The 17,265-nt window shown below is 37.8% G+C and overlaps 1 protein-coding gene across 1 annotated transcript; it reads left to right on the forward strand.

The window, feature by feature from the left end:
- Positions 1 to 10: 10 nt before the first annotated feature.
- Positions 11 to 16,481, forward strand: LOC306875670 (matrix-remodeling-associated protein 5-like). The gene is made up of 6 exons (XM_079426349.1): positions 11 to 431; positions 2,306 to 2,435; positions 3,207 to 3,597; positions 5,106 to 9,323; positions 10,287 to 11,187; positions 12,777 to 16,481. The coding sequence occupies exons 1-6, from the start codon at positions 256 to 258 to the stop codon at positions 14,677 to 14,679; spliced, it is 7,719 nt and encodes a 2,572-aa protein (XP_079282475.1). The 5' UTR covers positions 11 to 255; the 3' UTR covers positions 14,680 to 16,481.
- The last annotated feature ends 784 nt before the right edge of the window (positions 16,482 to 17,265 follow it).

Genomic DNA, 17,265 nt, shown 5'->3' on the forward strand with positions numbered 1-17,265 from the left:
TAGATATTGTACTGAAATGACTTTGTGTTATTCAAGTGTTGTAGCTCAAACAATAGCAGACTATGCTTGCAACACCAAGGTCATGGGGTCGATTCCTAGGGAATGCATGAATTGATCAATTGTAAACATTAAATGGATGAAAGAGTCTGCCAAATGCATGCATGTGGATGTTTTTGTGGACACCTGTTGGCTGTGTGTGAGGTGTGATTCTGTGTTTCAGCACTAGAGGGACGTGAACGCTTCAGAGCGGGCATCATGGGCTCTTCATGCGTGGGCCTGATGCTGATGCTGCTGGTCAGTTTTCGTGGCTCCGGCGGGGTTTGTCCGCGGCAGTGTGCCTGCTCTGCTCCTGCTGAAGTGCACTGCACCTTCCGTGCGCTCCTGACCGTTCCCACCGGCATCTCCAGACAGGTCCAGCGCATTAACTTTGGGTAAATCACTCAATCATCTCATCCACAGAATAAACTGGAGGTCTATGATAGGATCATATATGTGACCCTGGACCACAAAACCAGTCATAAGGTTATTTATTTTTATTTTTTTATTGAGATTTATACTACATCTGAAAGCTGGATAAATAATCTTTCCATTGATGTATGGTTTGTTATGATAGGGCAATATTTGTCTGAGATACAACTATTAGAAAATCTGGAATCTGAGGGAGCAAAAAAATCTAAATATTGAGAAAATCTCCTTTAAAGTTGTCCAAATTAAGTTCTTAGCAATGCATATTACTAATCAAATATGAAGTTTTGATATATGTATGGTAGGAAATGAACAAAATATCTTCATGGAACATGATCTTTAATTTTTTGACCCGTACAATGTATTGTTGGCTGTTGCTACAAATATACCTGTGTTGCATATGACTGATTTTGTGCTGCAGGGACACATTTCTGAAATATTAGAGTTTGCACAGTTTTTACTCCTGTAAATATTAGGTTAATAAGGGTGAGTTTGTCAGTCATATCACATGTATTTTTTAATGCTTTATTCAATACAGAATGTTTCAAAGCAGCTTCATGGTAATATAACAGGAAAATAATGTTAATGTTAATGTGTTAATGTTGTAAAATTGTTATGAAACTAATTAAATTCAGCTGTAAAGCAGCTCTATACAGAAGACAATGTTCAGTTCAATATTGATTTAAGTGGTGTCATTATCAAGCTCAATTCAGTTCAGATTTTGTTCTTATCCAATTATTAAATATTAATAGTTTATAAAATATTTTTAAACATTTAAAATGTTTTTGTACAGGCTCAAACCTTAAAGTCTTGACTTCAAAAACTGTTAAGGAAAAAAACATAGTTAATGTAACACTCACTGACACTAAATGGGGTAAGTTGCCTAGTATAGCCTTTTAGCAAAACTTAAAATAAAACAATTATTAGATTCATTGAAGACATTGAGAGCAGTTCTGTCAAGGCAAAAGTTGCTTGTCATGGGTGGTTGCTAAGGTGTTTCAAATGATTGTTAATGTGTCGCTAGGGTGGTATTCTGGTCTCAAAATATATCTCAGGTCTCTCATGTAGAAATCGTGAGTCTTACAAACTTAACTTTAATATTTAGTGTTTAGGGTGTGATCACAGTACAGAGCCTGGCAACTAGCCTCGGCCCCTTCATGCACTTAAAAATGGAGCATTTCTACATTTACATTTATGCATTTAGCAGACACTTTTATCCAAAGCGTATTACAAAAGAGGAACAAAAGCTATTTGTCAACAACATTCATAACATAAATGCCAATTTTTCTTTTAGTTATAATGTAACATTAAGAATCTGTTGCTCAATGGTTGAAAACTTCACATTAATGTTTTTGTTGTCGTACTGCCTATAAAAAAATAAAAACAAATGCTAGGTCCGTTAGTTAACATTTAATTAATGCACTAAATGACATTAACAATACATTTCCTACAGTATTTATGAATCTTTGTTACCATTAATTAGTAAAAGTACATCTGTTCATTGTTAGTTCATGTTAGCTCAGGTCCATTAATTAATATTAACAGACACAACTTTGAATTTTAATACTCCTGGGCTCGTTTATCTTCATGCTGGCTTATTTTAATTCCTAATGGAATGCACCCTCTCCATGTGACAACTAGCCCCGGCTTTCCATATTATATAAGTGTACATAAAAATTAACCATTTATATTTAAACGTTTTATTCAAAGCAACTTACAAAAGAGGAGTGAAAACAATTAGTCAAAGAGCCAACAATATTTGTAAAATACGGCCTATTTTTTTTCTGCATAAAGTTTAATTGAAAACAGTATTTGTAACAATGTATTTGCTCTCGAACAGGTTTAACACTATAAATCACATCACAGACGTCTCCTTTGCTGGCCTTCGAAAACTAGAGCTGCTCATGATGCACGGCAACAACGTGCAGAAAATACCTGATGCTGCTTTTCAGGATCTGCTTTCATTACAGGTAACGTCACAGTCATCCGCTGACGCACACTAGAAGTGCTTCATGTAGATCTAATGAATCAATTCTAACTTAAAACGATTCAAAGTAAAAGTAACTATGGTGTTGTGTTAGATTTCAAATATTAAGACTGTAGCTGTAAATGATGTCTTGTTTTTTTATCAAAATTCAATTCAAGTTTATTTGTATAGCACTTTTCACGATACAAATCATTGCAAAGCAGCTTTACGGGAAATTTAAGTTTGTATTTTAAAGTTTCTACATTATACTGTATTTATATCTTCACACACTTTATTTTGATGGGTCCACAACATACAACATACTGACTATAAGACATTTTACAAGAATATGTCAATTTATTCTACTACTCTCTGAGAGTTAGTAGACATGTAGTTGCAAATTAATAAGAATTAGCTGACATCAAAATAAAGTGTAACCGATATTTAATCTCAGAGAGTCTTTTTCTGGTTAAGTAAATAAAATAAACAGTGTTGTCAAATGATTAATTGCATCCAAAATAAAAGTTTTTTGTATTTTTCTTAAATATATGCATGTATGTGTTTGTATTTATATATACATAATAAATATACACAGTACACACTCATATATTATGTAAACAAAAACTTTTATTTTGGATGCAATTAATCGTTTGACAGCACTACAAATAAATAAAAAATATTTAGTAGTAGCTTATCAGTGGTGACTGTCAAGTTGATGTCCATATGGCAGAAATGTACAGTAAAAATGACTCCGAGTTCACTGTGTTTCCCGCAGGTTTTAAAGATGAGCTACAACAAACTGCGAGTCATTACCAGTCACACCTTTTCTGGTTTGACGGCTCTTGTTAGAATCCATCTTGACCACAACCACATCGAGTTCATCCACCCGGATGCGTTCAGTGGGCTGACATCACTGCGTCTGCTCCATCTAGAGGCCAACCATCTACAGAAGCTCCATCCCAATACTTTCAGCACGTTCTCACTGCTGCAGCGTTTCCCCGTGTCCACCCTGAAGCATCTGTACCTCTCTGAAAACCTCCTCAGCACGCTGCCCAGAAACATGCTGGAGAACATGCCACAGCTGGAGAACCTCTTCTTATACGGAAACCCCTGGAGCTGCGACTGCCGGATGAGCTGGTTACAGGACTGGAGCGCACAAAATCCAGGTAATTAAACTGTTTCTGAGTGCTTCAGATGATCGTTGTCCAAATATCACACTGTATAAGCTTAGATATCATATGTCAGTATAAACTATATCTGAAGGAAATCTCAGAGTTTGTGCAGCAGTAGATGAATAGAGTTGAAGTTTGAGGTAAGTTCAGGTTGTAGTCTTTGGTTCTGTGTAAATAAACTGCTGCCAGTCACATTCAGAATGCAAATTGATTGCAATTTAATTTTCATAAAGAAAATCTTCTAAACTTCTATTATAATGAGAAAGTTGCTTATAACTTATACTTTTATACACTCAGTAAATATAAATATTGGTGTTAGGATAGGACAATATTTGGCTGAGATACAACTATTTGAAAATCTGGAATCTGAGGGTGAAAAAACATCTAAATATTGAGAAAATCACATTTAAAGTTGACCAAATTAAGTTCTTAGCAATGCATATTACTAATCAAATGATGTATTTACAGAAGGAAATTTAAAGAATTTCTTCATGGAACACAATCTTTACTTAACATCCTAATGATTTTTGGCATAAAACAAATGTATAATTTTGACCCATGCAATGTATTGTTGGCTATTTCTACAAATATACCTGTGCTACTGATGACTGCTTTTGTACTCCAGGGTCATACAGGTATATATATATATATATAAAACACACACACACTGCCTTTCAAAAGTTTGGGGTCAATACATTTACAGTATATTTATTTATTTATGAAAGGAAATAATACTTAAATTAATACAGTTTAATAAAAAGTGACAGTAAATACTTTTATATTGTTACAAAAAAATCTATTTTGAATAAATGCTGTTTATTTAATATATTATTTTTATTAATCAAAGAATCCTGAAAAGTATCACAGATTCCATACAAATATTAAGCAGATTAACTGTTACTTTCAAAATATTAACTGTTGTATAATAAATCATCATATTAGAATGATTTTTGAAGGATCATGTGACAATGAAGACTCTAATTATGGTTAATGAAAATTCAGCTTTGTCACCACTGAAATAAATTATATTTTAAAATATGTTCAAATAGAAAATAATTTGGTAACACTTTATTTCGATAGTCCACTTTAGACATTCTACTAACAACTAGCAGTAATTAGAGTATTAGTAGACTGTCTGCTTAATATCTTCTAACACTTTATTTTGATGGATCCACAACATACTGACTATTAGAAACTTTGCAAGTATATGTCAACTTATTCTACTAACCCTAAACCTACCCTACTGAGAGTTAGTTGACATGTAGTTATAAAGTTACTTATAGTTAGTAGAATGTCTAAAGTGGACTATCGAAAATAAAGTCTAACCAACCATTATTTTAAATAATACAAATATTTCACAATATTATGCTGTTTTAATGTGTTTTGATTAAATAAATGCAGCCTTTATGTGCATAAGAGAATTAGAGATGTTTGAATATTTAGAACACTGAGTGAAAAACTCATTCCATTTTCTAAAGTCTGGATTTGTTTCGTTTTCCTAGGGGTGATGAAATGCAAGAAGGACAGATCATTTGCCAGCGGTCAGCTCTGTCCACTGTGCGCGTCTCCTAAACATCTCAAAGGACAAGACATCTCAGATCTCAAAGAGTTCATCTGCTCTGGACCAGCTATCAGCTCTCCAGGAAAAAACGTCTCACACGAGGACAATATGAGTGAACGCCTACCCATCGACAGGATCAAACCACCGTTTGGAAACGTCTCCCTTGGTTTTTCCGACGAGCATGGGACTAAAGTGGACTTGATCTGCCAAATACTTGAACCAAGAGAATCCACTAAAATTACCTGGAATTATACAAAATCTCTGGAGATCGCTGCTAACGTGACTCTCTTCTTTGACCTGGAGTGTCCTGTGGACAGAGACAACTATGAGAGCTTTTGGAGGCTTCTTGCGTACTATAGTGAAGTGCCTGTGCATCTGCGAAGGGAAATCATGCTAAGCAGAGAGCCGGAGCTGAGCTACAGATACAGACAGGACATCGAAAGGGACGCCTATTTTTACACTGGCGTCCGAGCCAATGTTGTAGCCCGTCCATCTTGGCTCATGCAGTCCTTCATGAACATCAAATTAAACAGGCCTTATTCCTCCTCCAAGAGTGTGAGACTCATTCTTAATACTCATTTGACTACCACCACAGACAAGGAGCCGGTCAGATCTTGGGTCATGATTGAACATGACAATAAAACCCAGACGAGCTTCAGTTCTGTTGTGGGTGGTGCGATTGAAATGGACTGCCGTGTGCAAAGCTCAGGAAATGCAGCCGTTCATTGGATGGCACCCGATGGGTCAAAGATTAAAGCTGCATTCGGCTCGACCAACAAAAGGGTGAGCGTTTCTAGCAGCGGCAAACTTCACATTAAATCTGTCGAGCACAGAGACTCTGGAATTTATTATTGCATTGTTGAGGTTGCAGGAGATATTGATGTTCTGCCTTTCCGTTTAACCGTTATGGAGTCTTCAACCCCGCTTCCAGGTGAAGAAGTTGGAAATGCTTTAACAAAGTTCGTTGGCGAGTCTGCATCTTTGCCCTGTCTTACTACGGCGACTCCAGATGCTGTGGTGAATTGGATATTTCCAGATGGCAGTGTACTGAATGCCAAAGCAAATACATCCAGGGCTTTAGTCTTTTCCAACGGGACTTTGTTCATTCCTTATAGTCAGCTCAACAATAATGGATATCACAAATGCATCGCCATGAACCAACATGGTGTGGATGTACTGGCGACAAAACTGACTGTTATGAGACGGAAAGGAATCCAGCCATTTCGACAGTATCCCATCAGACCGCAGTCTGCCGCGGGAGTGTCCACTAAGGTAAAAGCCTTTTTGGAGGATGTAGAGGAAGCTTCTGGAGATGAAACTCAAAAGAGAGAAGTACCAAACAGAAGCTTTATTAATAGAAGGAAGGGTCCAAATGCAATAACTCAAGGACGTTCTTTTGGCAACATCCGCCAGAGGCGACCTTTTAGAAAGGGCATGCATGGACAACCAAACAGAACTGGCTTAACAAACCAAAGAACTGTTAATACCAAGAACAAAATAGACCCTCAGAAGTGGGCCGTTCTTTTGGCCAAAATCCGTGAGAAAACCTCTTCGAAGAACTCATCAGTTAACATTGTCCAACATGGCACTGCAGAGAAAAGTCTACAGACGGTGAATGTAGGGTCGATTGACAACATTGAGAGTTCTTCTGGAGACTCCGGTCCACAGGAAGAGTCAAACACTTTCAGCATGCCACACCAAATGGATGTTTACCACAGGAATGCTATTACACCTCACATCGAGGGACAAAATAATAACGTATACCTTACGCCTGCTCCAGAATTACAAACTAGCTCAAATGATGTGCCTTACATCTCAAATCCCACATCTGGACCTCATTATGTTATGACAGAGGTGAATGTTGTAGAAAGAGGGCATGTGAGCACCATAAGTGCCAAAAATGACCAAGTATATTCAAGGTCTGTCATCAAACCGGAGGCTGAGAAGGAAAATAAGCTTAATTTCTCCGGAAAGACTGCCGTCCATTCGCAGATTGGGGGGTTTGATTTTGGGCAGCCTGACAGCAATTTATTTGCTACCACATCAAGCCCACATGCTCCACCAAGTTCAGCGCCATCAAGAGGAAAAGATCACTGGAGCTCCAGGAGAAGATTTGGAGGTAGACGACGAATAAAATTGAGAAGACCGTTCTCAAATTTTCCGACAAGAAGACCATGGTCAACCTCTACAGCTGCAGGAGTTCATGTTCCAACTTTGAAAGCAGATCTGATAAGCCCAGCTGAAGACGTAATGATCTATCCAACTTCTACAACTACTGCTCACATTTACTCTAGAATCCCATCTGGAGACACATTGATCCATCCAACTACAACTACTGCTCGCATTTACTCCAGAACCCCATCTGGAGACACATTGATCCATCCAACTACAACTACTGTTCGCGTTTACTCCAGAACCCCATCTGGAGACACATTGATCCATCCAACTACAACTACTGCTCGCATTTACTCCAGAACCCCATCTGGAGACACATTGATCCATCCAACTACAACTACTGCTCGTGTTTACTCTAGAACCCCTTCTGGACACATGATGATCCATCCAACTAGTACAACCACTGCTCACATTTACTCCACAACCTTAGCTGGAAGCACGTCAGAATATCAGACTACTAGTCTCATTTATCCTACAGTACAGAGGGTATTTCCAAATGCCATTAATGAGGAAAACACCATCTCCCTCCCGGATGAGAAAACAGGTTCAAAAATCCACATAGTGAAGGCAAGCAATTTCCTCCAAATCCAAAAGATGCCTCCAAACTCTAGAAGCCCATTTACATCTCCCTCCATGAGCACAACATCAGAGATAGAGAATGAAGACATTACTTCTTTCGAGAAGGAAGAGGACGGAAACATTGCATCTGCAGAGGAGATGGATGAGTACTTGGTTCCCACAAGTGAAGATCCGACATCTCGATTTGGCATCAAAACCATTCCACTGACAGCTGCTCGGCAGGAGTTCACAGACATGCTTTCAACAGCATTACCAAAGGCCAACAAAGAGATTCATACAACAGAGATCAGCTTTACTTTGGACACAGACAGGTTGGATGTCTTCCACTTACCTGAATCACACTTTAGCAATGTTCTAAGAGAGAACGATACGTTGGAAGTAAGTTCTACAGAAGAATCTGTAGTCACCTCCATGCCACGACCACAAGACTACCCACTTTCACAACCAAATGAAAGCTTTAAAGAAGAAGAATCCGTTCACAACCAAGTATCTTTTCCTTCAACACCAGAGACACTTACAGAATCCATAATATCTGTAGGGAGACAAACCGAGTCTTTAGCCACAAGTTCACCATCGCCTACTCTTACTACTCAAACCAATGAGATTTACTTCTTACAACCAAACTCTGTTTCTGAGCAAGACCAGAGGGAATTAGTCCGTGAACTCGATGAATCTTTGATTCCTTCTACATCACTGAATACTTCGCCCTCAATTACATTACCAGCAACTACAGCCACAATTCCCATTACAACCCAACTCATTGGAAAAACAACAGCACCTACTACACTGTCGACAGCTGCTACTACTTCTGGGCCTACTTCGACTACTTCAGCTACTACGATGACGACTACTACTACTACTTCTACACCTGCTCTAAAGTCAACACCCAGTTATCTCTTACCAAACAATAGAATCCCATTTTACTCAAGAAATCCTGGAACGAACTACATTGATTCCAGGCACAGGGGAAGATATCCCAGCACTAACCACAGGTATCCATACTATCACAGTACAAATCCTTCTGTGAATATTAGACCTAATATTATCAGAAAACCTTCCATCACCACCTCACCTGTGGATGTAAACTCTCTCAACAACGTCAAATCAACTACTACACCTAAGATATTGACAGCAACTGCTCGATCTGCCAATTCGAGTCCCACAAGTGCATCAAGCACCACACACCCAAACAACCAAATTCAGATCGATGAACCAGTGAATAGACAGTCAGGTGCAGTTCTGTTTCCTCAAGGAGCGCAAACTCTTCCTGTCCTGCAAGTGAGGCCCAGGATCACTGCTGCCAAACTCCACACTGTCACTGTGAATGCTGGGACAGATGTGCAGTTACCATGTGATTCTGTGGGCGAGCCGAAACCCCTCCTGACCTGGACCAAAGTCTCCACAGGTAACTCACATATTACATGACAAGTAGTTACAGTTACAATATATGCAGGAAATGGTGTCTAATTTTAATGCATAAACCGAATGTGATCTTTATATACTTTACAACAAAAGAGAAATGTGTTTTTTTCTTACAGCCTTCCTCAAAGGTGATGTGATTGACTGATTTTTAAAGTTACAACCATTGCATGTGGTTAATTTGACAATTCATGTTTTTGTGCACATATTACAGCATATATTTCAAAATGTGTCTGTGTGTATATATATATTACACACACACACACACATACACTGCTTGGCATACACCACATATACATATATATTAAGATACAAGATTAAAATGTAAGGTTTTTATGTCATTAAATGTACATATATTTTCTTACAGAGACTAGACAGAGAATATTTAAAACTGACAATGCTTTTTTTACAACCTCTGTGTCTGCAAATTTGTAGTATATATTTTTAAATTCTATTTTTTTTATTTATTAATTTGACACTTTTGTTTTCTTTTTTGTTTTCAGTCACTCTCTCTCTCTCTCTCTGTGTGTGTGTGTGTGTGTGTGTGTGTGTGTGTGTGTGTGTGTGTGTGAAATATACCATGATATAATATAATATGTAAAATATATATTTATATATAATATGTAAATATGTTATTTATTGCACACATATATACATATAACATTAAATATATTTATTTATATTTCATTATAGGGACTAAAGAGATATTATGTAAAACTAATAATATTATTGGTCTTTTTGTGCTACCTCTATGCCTAAAAATTTATAGAACACATTATATTTCTAAATTATATATATATATACATATTTATAAATTTGACACTTGTTGTCTTATTTGTTTTTAATCTCTATTCTTCTCTCTTTGTATATACGTGTCTGATTGACTACAAGCAGCTATTTTTATTGATTTAAATAAAAAAATTTCTTTCCCTCTATTTTATTTCCACAGGAGCCATCATGTCAGCCAATACCAGAGTCCAGCGGTTTGAGGTCCAGTCCAACGGCACTTTTGTCATCCATAACGTCCAGCTCCAGGACCGCGGGCAGTATCTGTGCATCGCTCGCAATCCACAAGGCGTTGATAAGAAGATGGTGACCCTAGTGGTGTTGGCCCATGCACCCAGGATGATGCTTCCACGTCATAAAGACGTAACAGTCTATCTAGGAAACAGTGCACTCTTGGAATGCCATGCACAAGGTCTCCCAAACCCAAACATCAGCTGGGTGCTTCCGGATCGATCGGTGGTACGAGACATTAGTAACAATGAACAGAAGGTCATGCTCTTTAGCAATGGAACGCTTCAAGTCAAAAATACCAATTACCTGGATACGGGTGTCTACAAATGCATAGCGAGCAATGCCGCTGGTGCCGACATGCTTTCCGTGAGGCTCCAAATCGCATCCTTGCCTCCCACAATCCAAGAGCAGCTCTGGGAGAACCACACCGTCTCTAATGGCCAATCAGCATTAATGCATTGCACCGCTAAAGGCACGCCCGATCCGACCATCCGTTGGGTCACGTTTACCGGCGCCCAGCTTCGCCCCTCACAGTTCATCAATGGCAATTTGTTTGTTTTTCCCAACGGGACGCTGTTTATTCGTAACCCAACAGAAAAGGATTCTGGGAATTATGAATGCGTGGCTGTGAATTCGGTAGGTGTTGCTAAAAGGACTGTGAATCTGCAGGTGAAGAGGAGCTCTACTACCGCTAGAATCATGTCCACTTCTGCTCACAGTACTGATGTCCACTATGGAGGTCAGCTGATTCTCAATTGTTTGGCCACTGGAAGCCCCAATCCCAGGATCATCTGGAGGACGCCATCTAAAAAACTAGTTGATGCATATTACAGGTAAAAGAATTTTCATATTTTACCCTGGACCACAAAACCAGTCAAGGTCAATTTTTTGAAATTGAGATTTATATATCATATAAATAGCTGAATAAATAAGCTTTCCATTGATGTATGGTTTGTTAGGATAGGACAAAATTTGACCGACCGCACACCACACATGGATTTTACTGTCTCTGGCTCTCTTTGGAATTCTTTTGATTCTCTCCATATACACTATTGGTTACAGAACATGATTAACCAAATAGCAAAACATCTTGAAGTGTAGCTAATTAATTACAGAGGACAGACAAATCAGAAGAAAATAAATGGATACAGAGGAAAGACAAAAAGAACATTAATCAAATGCAGGAAAGAAAACAGTTCTTCTGAATTAACATTTTTTTAGCCCAAAAGCATCATGAGCCTATGTTAGAAACCATAAACACCAATGGTCTGTATGATCTACTTTGGCTTATGATGCTTTTGGGAAACACAGCCTTGATTAGTAAATTTGTGATTTTGGCACAATTGCATTTTTTGTTACACTTTGATAAAACGTCATGGGGTGCTACTAAAACAGAAATGCTTTTATATACGTGCAGCTTTACAGATTAACAAATAGGCATTCCTAATGAGTAAATGTGGGCAGTATTTTGCTTATATTTGGTGTTTCTGACAATAGAAATCAAGGATTTCAGAACGAGTCGTTTTTTTGTTTAGTTTCACTAGAATGAAGTTTGAGCTCATTGTCTGTCAAACACAATTTAATGGACTGTAATATTTCTCCTCCCATGAGAATATTGGTTTGCTCTGTTAAAACACTTGAAAAGGTTTTTAAATAAGTTAATTTAAATTTAGTTTTATAATTTGTATGGAAAAATGGATCTCAACTCTTTCCCCACTAGCGTAAAAAAAAAAAAAAAGTTGCAATTTTTGATAACTTTTACAAAATTTCATGGCCCCCAGAGTATTTTGTTGTATGAATATCTGAACATGCAATATGTCAAAAGAAAGAACTCTACTTAATTTAAAAAAAAAAAAAATTCTAGCTTTATGCATTCTTTTTTCTTTGTTATCAACACTTGCAAGGTTCATAACGAAAAGAAAAACAAAAACATTTTGAACAAAAAGCTGAGCAAATGCCATTTTTGCCAAAGACTGTTTGGACTGGATTTAGATCAATGATAAAAACATTGATGAAGTCAATCACTTCCATCAACACCCCCAAAGCTTCACAGTACTAAACCACTTCCTGGGTCAAAATGTCATTTGGTATCTTTAGGCAGGTATGCTGTCCAGTGTTGATGATGTTGCATGTGCATCAGTTTCTGCTGTTTCTTCACCGTGTTTTGGTTCAGGGATTCAGTACTCTTTTAGAAAATGTGTAATGTCGCTCCCTACTGTACACCAGTGATAACATGGACAGACGTCAATGGCTGGGAAAACTGGGAAAACACTTGAAGGAAGTTTTAAGTTCTGAAAGTTATGTTTTTCCATTGTACTTTAATCTAAAAAGATCAAGGACAATTTGATTCCTCAAATGAGTAAATGTTACATTTACTAGTGTCACACTTATCAGAATGTAACTTTTTTATCGTTTGTTTCAGTTTTGATCGCCGAATGAAAGTGTTCGGCAATGGCACGCTCACCATCACATCAGTGACCGAGAAGGACGAGGGTGACTATCTCTGTGTGGCCAGAAACAAAATGGGTGATGACTTCGTTCTCCTTAAAGTCAAAGTGATGATGAAAGCCGCTAAAATCAACCACAGGTCACTGAGCGATTACAAGGTGTTGTACGGAGGAGAGCTGAAAGTCGACTGCATCGCTTCTGGTCTTCCCAACCCAGAAATCACATGGAGTCTTCCTGATGGTACCATGGTCAACAGCATCCCTCAGTCTGATGATAACAGGGTCCGCGCCAAGAGATACGTGATGTTTGATAATGGCACGCTGTATTTAAACGAAGTCGGAATGAAGGAGGAAGGCGACTACACGTGCTACGCCGAGAATCGGATTGGGAAAGATGAAATGAAGGTTCATATCAAGGTGGTGGCGGATGCACCGATCATCCGAAACAACGTTTACAGCATCGTCAAAGTACCTTACGGAGAAACCGCCGTTCTCAACTGCAGCGCCAAAGGAGAGCCAACTCCCATAATCACATGGACGTCTCCAGCTCATCACGCCATAATGCCAGTTTCCAACAAATACCAGATTGCCAAGGATGGCACTTTGCACATTCAAAAAATCCAGAGGTTTGACAGGGGGAATTATACGTGCTCAGCTAGGAACATTGCGGGGATTGACAAGAAAGTCGTTCATGTTGAAGTCCTTGTGTCAACATCGGTTATAAACGGATTCGAGAGTCTTGGGATTGTTCGTAAAACTGTCGTAAAGGATCAGCGTGTGCTTTTAGACTGCACAGCAAACGGAAACCCAATTCCAAGGATCATATGGGTGTTTCCCAACAACATCATGCTTCCGGCGCCGTACTACGGCTCAAGGATTACGGTTCATCGTAACGGCACGCTGGACATCCATGCGGTGCGGATAAGCGATTCCGTCGCGCTTCTTTGCATCGCACGCAATGAAGGAGGAGAAGCCAAACTCCAGGTTCAACTCGAGGTGACTGAAGGAGTTGAAAAGCCACGGTTGCGAAATCCACTTACAGAATCCGTTCAACTCACCAATGGGATAATAAATCTAAACTGTTCCGTAGAAGGAAAACCATCGCCGGAGATCACTTGGATTCTCCCTAATGGGACATCTCTTCTTAAGGGAACTAGTATTTTCCGTTTCCATCATCAAATTGATGGGACTTTGGTTATTAGAGACCCATCGCTTTCAGAGATCGGACTATATCGATGCGTCGGGCGCAACAGCGCTGGATACGTTGAGCGAACCGTGACATTAGAATCCAACAGAAAACCGGAAATCACTAACAAGTACAGCTCACTCGTCAGCATCATAAACGGCGAGAATCTGCATCTCAACTGTTTGTCTGGTGGTCAGCCATTACCAAAACTTACCTGGACTCTACCGAACGGAGTCGTAATAACCCGGCCGCAAACAACCGGACGATATTCGGTCCTAAACAATGGCACTCTTATTGTCCAAAGGACGTCTGTGTATGATAGAGGGATGTACCTCTGCCAAACGACTAATGAGCATGGATCGTCCAGCCTGTCGGTTTCGGTGATCGTGATCGCGTATCCACCGCGGATAACCAAAGGACCCTCGCCGGTGACCTATGCCCGCCCAGGTGTGGCGGTTCAGTTAAACTGCATTCCTCTCGCTACACCTAAAGCCGAGGTGGTTTGGGAAATGCCTGATGGTCTTCAGCTGAAGGTCGGTGTCCAGCCGCGACTTTATGGAAACAAGTATCTCCATCCACAAGGTTCACTGGTCATTCAAAATCCTTCCAGCAGAGACAATGGCGTTTATAAGTGCACCGCCAAAAACGTGGTCGGTAGCGATAGTAGATCAACTTACGTCTATGTGATTTGATGCAAACTTTGAAGAACTGTGTTAAGACTGTTTATACAAAAATGCATCATCTTTTGGATTCACTTTCTACTGACTCTTGTAAATATGAAAGCGTGAAATTTTAATCCACTTCAAATGAAGCAACTCTGGAGAATCTGTACATTAATGGATGTTCATTAATGCTCTAGGGAAGTAAACTGATAATCAAGCTTGCATGGAATTTGCACAAATAGAACTGCAAAATTCACTAAATTCTATGCATGCTTGTTTGTTTATTTGGTAAGACTTTACTTAAAGCCTTTATGTATAATGCATTGTAAAGGATTATAATGCATTATAATTATTCATAATGTGCGTTGTAATATATTTTCAGAAATTATTATTAGCAAATTTAAAATGCACAGTGTAACAATTAATTTATAAGTGTTATAAAGTATTATAAGCAATGCATTATAAGGTGCATTACAAGGCATAATCAATGCATTACAACTACTTTTATGATGCATTATACATAAAAGCTTTAAGTAAAGTGTTACCGTTTATTTACTATCTTTGCTATTTATATTGTGCTTTTAGCTATCAAGAAGCATTAGCTCCATTTAGCACATTTTACCATGATTCATTTAATTGATAATACTTTACAATACGATTCAGTTTGCCAACTACATTATTGAGCATCAGCTAAGATTATTGATTATATGATTTAGATTTTTTTGTATTGTTAGTTGAATTTCATAATTTACTAATATATTATTGAAATCAAATGTTGTATCTCATAATATTATTTAACGCACCTGAACTAACATGAACTTACAGTGAACAGCTGTTTTAATTAACACTAACAAAGATTAAATAAATTATGTAACAAATGCATTGCTCATTGTTGCAGTGCATTTACTAACATTACCAAATGGGACATTTTTGTAAAGTGTAACCAATTCATTCATAATATCCTGCAGATTTTTGCCCCCACATTATTTTCACATTTTACATGCATTCATTTAGCAGATGCTTTTTTCTCAAATGTTAATGACGTAAATGTCAGAATGAAGTCTTAAAAATGCAATAGAGAATAATTTCAGTCATTTATTAGAAAGCTAGATAAAGCCAGTGTCCTGACCCTTATTGAATTGTTCTTTAATAGTAACTTCTTTAACAGCCACTCATGCACATCTTTTGAATGATAAGCGCTCATTGCATGAAATAGGAGTTCGGTTAAATCTGAACATAACTTCTACTGCAAGTGATGAGTAAGAGCATTAATGTTTTCTATACAGCTTCTCTTGCATGAGTAACAGATAAATTGTGACATCAATGCTCACAGTTTTTATAATATTAGCATGCTGCTAAGCTAATATGCTCAGTATGCAGCATAATATTTGGGTGCATTTTTATATTCATATTCTTATGGAACATACTGGTGCTTTTCGCTATTGAAAGGATTTTCTAATCGTTCCCTCGGCTTTGATTTCACTAGTCTTTGCATCTCAGCACACAACCTTTTTATCAGGTTTTGAGACGCAGCTACTAACAGCTATGCTTGGCCAACATGAAAATATCATGAACATGTTTTATTATATTAAATCAGGGATTCCTTCCCGTGCACATTATTAAGCTTTTTGTTTTCTTTTGCCACATTAACAATGATGTTGCACTTCTGAGGTTGAGAAACTGTGGTGAAACACCTCAACACTGTGCCAAGAGATGATTTAATACATGAATGAATATGGTTCACACAAATAAACAAATCTGTATTTGCATCTGTTTATGCCTTCTCTGTATATCATCTTTCATTGATTTTAATAAATTATTTGTCTTTTTTTTTGTCTAAAAACTAATCCACGTTCACAATTGTATTATTTATGAACACAGTAAACAGTACTTTAGATTGGCTTCATTATACTGTTTTCATACTTCTTTAGTAATTTGTAAACATATGGTGCTTTATTTTTACAAAATAAATAAAAATAACATTTACTGTAAAGTAAATTTTAGCATGTTTTTATCTAAAGGACTAAATTGTTAGATTTTATTTCTAACTTAATTTGACACATACTGTACTATACTCGTATGTCTACTATTTTAGATGTATAGTATTTATAAAGCCCAATGCACACTACTATGCAGTATATTTTTCCCCTCAATGTTTTTTGTCAAACTGTATAGTGTGGTGATCAAGATTGACAGCACTATTTGAGATTTTTACATCAGTCTTCTCATGTAACGGCATTATTAATATGATTGCCTAAAAGGCATAGTTCAGCCAAAAAGTAATATTTGCTTGGTTTGTGCTCACCCACACAGATCATCTGAGATCAGGATGAGTGTGTTTCTTCATCAGGTTTGTAGAAACCAAAGATTTGAGGTAAGATTCATCGCAAGATTGTGGTAATTCATTGCAAAGGCAATCAACTCGTCAAGAACTGTCAGCAAAATCAGATCAGTCAGATATGCATGACTAACGAAAAGAGAATATGAATTAATTTCTTCAAGTGACAGAGAAGCATTGAGCTTTATTTGTGCAGCTGCATTTTTCGGTCAGTTTATGTATTGTTATCCTCTTTTACTCTTGTTTTGCAGCTCCAGCCAAACTGGTGAGGATGTAAA

The sequence above is a fragment of the Barbus barbus genome (genome assembly GCF_936440315.1).
Source record: "Barbus barbus genome assembly, chromosome: 10".
Taxonomy (NCBI): Eukaryota; Metazoa; Chordata; class Actinopteri; order Cypriniformes; family Cyprinidae; genus Barbus; species Barbus barbus.